Raw genomic sequence first — 7,431 nt, forward strand, 5'->3', positions numbered from 1 at the left:
CGGCGACAGAACGGCAAAAATTTCAGTCCCGGGCAAATGACGCGCTCCAACGTCCAACGTGGCCGCGGGTGTGCTCAACAACGCTGGGGATCCTCTCTTTGTTTCAACCCTGCCTATTAATTCCTCTATCTCCGTGGATATGCACCGGCCCGTCACCGCGGATCGCGTTTAATATATGCTCGGCAATGTCGATCGACTCGATACCTTAATTAGTGTCTATCGACACAAAGAAACTATGTAATGCAAATATACTCTAATCCGATGTACATCTGACGTGATAGCTAAACACGTTTAGCGAAGGATAATGACGATTATTTTTGGAACCCTGTCGCATGTATCGAAGTAAAGCAGCGAATATAAAAATCGTGATCGTTCGGCGCGAATGAATACGCGAGCCGCATAATATTTATCTGGTCTGACAAATATTTTCTATTTCGTGTATACGTTAAATATAATAGCAAAAGTATCTATAGACAACGTCAATTTGCCGTATCGTAAGTTAGTAATGGAAAAATATATGGAATTTTGCGTGCGTCGCGTTTTTAAACATTTTCTACGTAAACGATGACGAGTCATCCGGTTGATCGAACAGCGTACGCGTTCAAATAATTACGACGCGATCGCGAAGAACACCTGTGCGCTATTGTAAATCTATCCTTGGATGCGATAAAAGTTGATCGTCGGGTATTCCCTTAATAGGTGGAAGCTGATCGAACAGAGCAGCGACGCGTGTGACAAATTGCCGGAATTTGTCATTGGCGGGAAAAGTACTATAGACTGGAGACTGGTCGATTTGTAAAAATTATCCTTTGAAATAGCTTCAATGGCGCGGAGGCTTAAATATTTATACAAAACACGTTGTTTGGATAGATACAGGCGAATATATCTGAAACAAAGTCTTTCGGGGTTGACCGGCATGATTCGATTACAGATTTACAACTACTTCAGCGACGAACGCTTTTCTCCGAACTCGTATCGGAACGATTCTGCATATAGTGAAATAACAAACCGCGCTTAATTCCGTTATTAAACGGAAACATAAATATCACCGGCGCGTCGGAACAAAACACGCTTGTTATTTTCTCGATACTACGAGGTTATGGAAACGTATGGGGAAAAAAAAAAGTACGCGTACACGTTTCTCGTAACGGACGCTGCCGCGAGCAGACGTTTTTGTAAATCGACGAGGGGGGAAGGGGAGTGGCAAAAAAGCATCGGAAAACAACGGTTGCCGTAATCGATTTCGATTATTCATACGACGAGAGATTGTATTCATCGTTCCGAGCCGTGAACGCTACGAGATGCTCCTCGGAGCGTCGTATCCTCCGGTTCGCTTTGACTCGAAGATACGAGGCGGTTGTAGCGGTCTCTCAATTATTTACACGCACTCCCGGAAAGGCGCGTGCATCCTCTTCGAAAAAGTACGCGGCTGAACTGAAACAGTAATGCGCCGTTTTACATTTCATGCGACCGAACACCACGGTATTATTCAGCAACGGAACAAACCGAACCTCTACCGTGCGCCAACATCTTCCGTTCGTTTTTACAATACGCGATGATCTCGATACGATAAACATTCGAATATACCGCCTCTGAATCGTCGCGATAGAATATTTGTATACAGAGCGGACCACTCAACGAAAACGAATCATCTCTCTTCTTGAAAAAAGGCTTGAAATGCCATTCGATCGTTTAATACTTTTTCTTATTCCGATCCGGAAATGCACCTTGTGCAGCTGCGGCTGCAAATACATGCGGAGGGACGCGTCAGTTCGCGAGATTACGTTGACTAGACGAGAGAACGGACCGTAACGAAAGTTTGCTTGAACCGAGCCACCTTCTCGCGGACACCTTTTCCAACTACCACCCGTTTCCGCCTACGAGTCGCGTTGGCTCTTCCTCGCGTTTCCGCGCGGTTACCGTCGCTCTCCTTTTTATCCGTTTCTTTGCGACCGGCTAAAAAAAAATATCCCCGGCAAATAAATATGGCCCTGTATTCTTTGCCAAGGCATTGTGGTCGACGCGGCGCAGTAAAATACGGCACTTTTATTATCCCATGAGTTTTAGCATGGCGCGGCGCGTCGCACCGCGGCCAGAATAAACTCTCGAGACGGTAAACTCTCAGGAAAAACCTATGCGCCGAGTAAACCAGACGGGATCTTCCGAACTCGTATCCCCTACTTATCATACAAACTTTTCTTCATTTTTTCACCCTGGCCTGGCGGCGATCGATATCCACGCGGCCTGACGTCGACGGGGGTTGGCATGAATTTGGCTGAGAAACCGAATTCGAAATAGGAGACGTATGTATGTACATAGGTATGAATTATTCTTTAGAGTTGGCGAAAACTTTCCATAGCTGCGAAACGTCTTACGTTAAGGGAAAATGTATTTGGATCGCTTGTTTATTACGCGAATCGATCGTGTTCGCTCTTTCGTAGAAATAATTAGACGTCCCCTCTTCATCGATACGCGAGGCGCGCAACGAGAAGAACAGGCGGGAAACTGAGACAGAAGAGTGAAAACAAAACAAACGAAAGGTAAAACTTGGCCGGACTCTCGTTAATAACTGAACTCGACTCGGTTATGGTCGCCACGGGCGCTTCAGCGTTGGCAGTCGCATCGAACGAGGTGGTCGCTAATGGGCCGGATATGGATGAAAAATTGTCTCGGCTTAATGCGCGTGTCCCTTTTTTCATTATTACCTGACTGTTAAGGTTCCCCTGAGAGCATCCCGGCTCGCACAAACGAACAGGAGGAGGGCATCTGCGCGCACTTTGCTGGCCAAGCCATCGTCTATAGGCTTGCCCGGGGTAATTTATTCGGCGATTAAACGTTTGATCGGCGAGCCAACCGTTACGCGCAATTCCATTAGAACACGCTTGCACGGTTGATCTCTAACGCGACTACCGGAATAAACTGATTCATACGATCGACTCGGCGCATCGTCGTTCCATTAAACACCGGGAGCGCACTATTCGTAGGTGGAATTGTCGTCTCTACACGGTGTTAAAAATAAGCAAGTGTAGGAGGTGGTCTAATTCGAATAGTGTTCCAATCAGATTGTTGTGCAAACTAAGAGCGGCCAAGAGGCGAAGTCGAGCCATAAACCGTCCCAAAATGCCTACGCAATCACGTACAAAAAAAAAAAATAGAACAAAGTTTACGATAACCGGAACCCAAAATGGGAGTAGGGAGAGAAGGGGTTTATCGAAAATGGAAACACGTTCGAACAACAGAATTTGTTGGAAATTGATCGTATCCCTTTAACGAGAATTCGCATCCACGAGCGTCCATTTGCAAAGCACCCCGTACACCGGTATCGGTATATAGCAACGGGACGAAGATCCTAATCGCTAGGGGGTAAAGACTATTCGCGCGGTTCTTACGGTCGAAACCTTATCGTCGAAAATACAGACGAATAAATTGGCGCGTTATCGGGGCACGCTGTCAATGGTTCGGGGGAAGTTATCGGTGATGGTCGTTGCACCCTGTTCACGGGGAAACGCGGCCGCGCGCGTGATAACGATGCAACAGATTCCCATCGATGACGCCAGAAGTACGTAATGGTACCTGCTCGGTGAGCACACCGACCTCGCAGCTGATCGATCCGCAACTACGATGTTCCGGAGATTACCGGATACTCAATTAAGGGATTCGGTATCATAGAATTCGAGAGCTTCGGATTAAGGACGCTTATCGCGAGAGTAACTTCGGATTATGTGTACGGCGCGGGCGGCCTGCCATCGTTGCATGCGTCCTGCGTGCCGAATCCTATCTACTCGCTTCGGGTCGCGAGTAGTAACGGAGGATGCGGGTGATTAGAACTCCGAGCGCTACGAAATCAACGAATAAGTTAAACGTCGCGATGCATCGAGGCTTCGGGAGACTTGGACGTTCGCGAGTATCGCGACTCTTGACCCGATCGCGCTCCCAGAAAGTATCGAAGTGAAAATATCGAACACGGTAACTTTCATCGCGATAACTTCCAACGATACTCCGAAAACACGCTTTCCGCAAAAGTAGGAACTGAACGCAGCCAACGATCGTAGAGGTTATTTTGTCAACTCTAAAAGGTGAAAATATCGTCTTAGATCCTCTTATGCATATTCATACGTCACTTTGGAAATGGCCGATACAACGGGCGTATGATTTGCATTCTGTTGCTGTTAGTATCGCTGCCATCCGCGTAATTAGTAATATCTGATTAACTAAACCGTGGCGAAATCGGATTAAATGACGTCGCAGAGCAAATCGTGGTAGCTCGTAAATCAGCTTACCCAGCTGCGACTTGTCCTTTATTCATTGTGTTTGCGCCGTTATACTCTGCGTTTACTGTCTATTGCCTCGGCGGCAATAAATATCGACATTATCGTTGCCATTCGGCAACCTCGTGTTCGTAAAACCGAACCCCACACACGCAAGCCTTAATGCCGTTCGAGTCTTTCGGTCCGATAGTTTTCTCGCAACTCTACGGGATATATATTGCGTCATCCACGTGAGCTGTAGGTTTGACCTCGCAGATGGTCGGCGAATCTTTCGTTCGACCCCAACCACCCACGAAAACTGTTCGCCGAGTACTGGGGAAAACGCCAATTGTCCGGATAAGTGGAGAGAGACAAACGAGTCTGATAAATCGACGATAAAATATCCGTTCGACGTCATTGGAGCGAAACAATTCGCGTGTTTCGAGTACGAGAGATTCTAATTTTGCGTCGATGCCAACCCGAGCCAGAAACTGTACGGGGATCCCGTGTAATCCTCGATTTGAACACGGTTCACTAAAAAAAATGTTAAAGTGCTCGTTGGAAACGAGAAGAATTTTTGTAACAATGTACGAATACGAAAATGATCGAGGAAGCCACACGAGGCAGGTCCAGGAGACGGTGAGATCTGACGGGTTAACGACCCAACGCATCGCGTACTCCGAAAATTCGGAGCAGCGATTCGCGGCAATGAAATACGTTATTAGCATCGGTACTCACCGATCATCGTAGACGAAACCAGCTTGAAGGGTGTTGCAGTAGAGGGCCGTGGCGACGAGGGCGCAGGCTACAGCTAGGATATCCATGTCACATCGTGGCGAGGACGGTGGCGGCGGTAGCGATGTAGAGGGTAGCGGCGGCGGCCTCTTAACTTGTTGCACGTCCGCGGGCCTTCCTCCTCCACCACCTCGACAGCCCCTCCTCCTCCACCTCCTGGATCCACCGGTTCGTCGTACGGCGGTCGAGACGTCCGCCGGACGGTCCAGCGACCGCCGCTCTGACGCCTGCCCGGATGTATCTCGCCCGGGACGAATGTCGGTGACACGTAGCGAGAAACGAGCCAGTAATCCAGCCGCAGCTTCGTCGAGCCGTAGCGCTCGTCGACGAGCGATTCGATGCTTCGAGAGGTCGTCGCGAACACGGTGCACCGGCTACGCGGCCGGATGTCGTTCGTACCACGTAAATACGATGTCAAACCGTGAGAGAGTTCGTTGTATACATGAGAAACGCCAAAGGGCATTCGACGTACGAATGAACGCGTTTCGAGAACTTCTACGATCGGTCGATTAGAAGAGACGACTTCCAACGACTTCGGCAGTTTGTTATTTCGTTTCTTTCGTGTTCACGCGGTACACTGTGTCGGCTCAAGCTTGTACTCTACATTGTCGAAAGATTCGAGAAGATGATGCTTCGAGAAGACGATAATAGTCGGAGTAAAAAATAAACATTTGGTGATCTGTCGATATATCTCACGATTCACTGTTTGGGTTCCTCGATCAACTGGAAGAGCCGCCTTTGCACGCGACACTACCGATCACACTGGTGCGTCCGTTGCGTGCCGGATCACTGGTCGATCCAACTGTCGGGATCACCTCGGAGAAAAACGACTGGACCGAGAACTCGGGAACCGTGAGAAGTCTCGACCGAAGCTATCGGAGCGAAACGCGTTTCGACATCCTCCTCGAGCTCGCAGATTGTTATTGTCGTTGGAAGATCGATGCTCGATAAATCGTTGTTCGACGGAGACGGTGTAGCTGGAAACTGACGTGGTAATTTTCACGTTGACGTGAACGTAGGACCGCGTATACGAAGACTGTGTACACCTTCGAGTGGTTTTTCTCATTCGTGGACTTTCGAAGGTTGACCGAAACGTGCGCGATCTACTTCGTTCCGGATCAATCTCTTTGTTTTACACGGTTCGTGTGCCGCGAGTCGAGGTCGGTGTTTGTCGACAACAACGATGAGCACTGACAACAAGGACGAACGAGTAAACGGTGGATACAAAGTACCCGCGACGCGGTGCATGTTCCGAACGCGGAACGCCAACTGTCGCGCGCCCCCCGAGGACGAGCGCTTTATACGAGCGGGAGACGGGCATCGATCGGACGGGCGCTTGCGCTCGCCCGCACCTCTGCTCTTCTCCCTCTTTCTATCATCTCATCCTCCGATACGTTTCCTGGTCCTGCTTCGTCCCTCTGCAAGCTACCCGCGACGCTCCACGGCTGCGTTGCTTCCTCTTCGTACGACCGGTCGCGAGTACGACGACGGCCACGACCACGACCGCGACCAACGGAGTGGATTAACCGCAGCCCAGGCGACGCCGGTGACCGATGACTGTCCTTTTGGAAAATGACGCGCGACGTCCCCCGCCTCTACCTGTACATCGGTGATCCCGTGAACGGAACGTCGCTAAACAGGATGTCTTATCGCGTTTCCCAAGCCTCCGATAGACACCTGGATGCTTAATGCATCCTGGCGGTTGATCGTTTAACGCGAATCGCTCGCAACGTAGCCGCAGACTCACCCCCGAGTAACGCGAACAACCTCTCGTTTGTACCTAAATAAGTCTGCTTTTTAACACCCTGACTGCCATGGTTACGTTGATCGTGTACTCTTTCCGATTCAGTCATCAACGATAATTCGATGCAAGTAACAGGGCAAAAGTAATTAGCGATAATTGGATCGTATTCATATTTGTTGGAAAATTAACGATTGCTATTGGAACAAGCTCGAAACAGCTGCGAGAAAAATTTGAATACTCCCCAACTGCTGTACATTAGTATTTAATGAGTTTCCTTCGTCCTACGAATTTACCGTGTATACCGAAAATTCCTAGAATGTCGCCAATAGTTTCGAAGATATTCCCGTGGATCGATTAAAACGAAAACATTCCGTTGGATTGGTCGTAATTGTGTAAAAGGTCTATCGAAAGTATAGCCCGTGACTACCTTTACGACAAAGTCGTTGCGTCGCATCTTATTTATCGTCGTCGTACATCCTACTTCAATTAGCTCTTGCGAGTTTAATTCTCGTAAGAGCAGCGGCACATCGCGATACGATATCGACCAGCATCCATTTGCGACCACGTTGTAACGATAAGAGGAGATTGCGATCGCGACGAGAGAGAGAGAGAGAGAGAGAGAGAGAGAGAGAGAGAGAGAGAGAG

General features: G+C 48.8%; 1 protein-coding gene across 2 annotated transcripts in view; it reads right to left on the reverse strand.

Moving 5' to 3' along the window:
• The window catches only part of LOC128889391 (protein O-mannosyl-transferase TMTC2), a 157,842-nt gene extending 152,720 nt beyond the window's left edge, over positions 1-5,122 (reverse strand). For both annotated transcript variants that reach the window (XM_054146982.1, XM_054146979.1), the window contains exon 1: positions 4,986-5,122. In XM_054146982.1, the coding sequence (XP_054002957.1) occupies positions 4,986-5,071 (86 nt within the window). In that variant the 5' untranslated portion in view covers positions 5,072-5,122. The remainder of the gene's footprint in view (positions 1-4,985) is intronic.
• Positions 5,123-7,431: the final 2,309 nt, after the last annotated feature.

Source organism: Hylaeus anthracinus, unplaced genomic scaffold (genome assembly GCF_026225885.1).
Source record: "Hylaeus anthracinus isolate JK02 unplaced genomic scaffold, UHH_iyHylAnth1.0_haploid 11997, whole genome shotgun sequence".
Classification (NCBI taxonomy): Eukaryota; Metazoa; Arthropoda; class Insecta; order Hymenoptera; family Colletidae; genus Hylaeus; species Hylaeus anthracinus.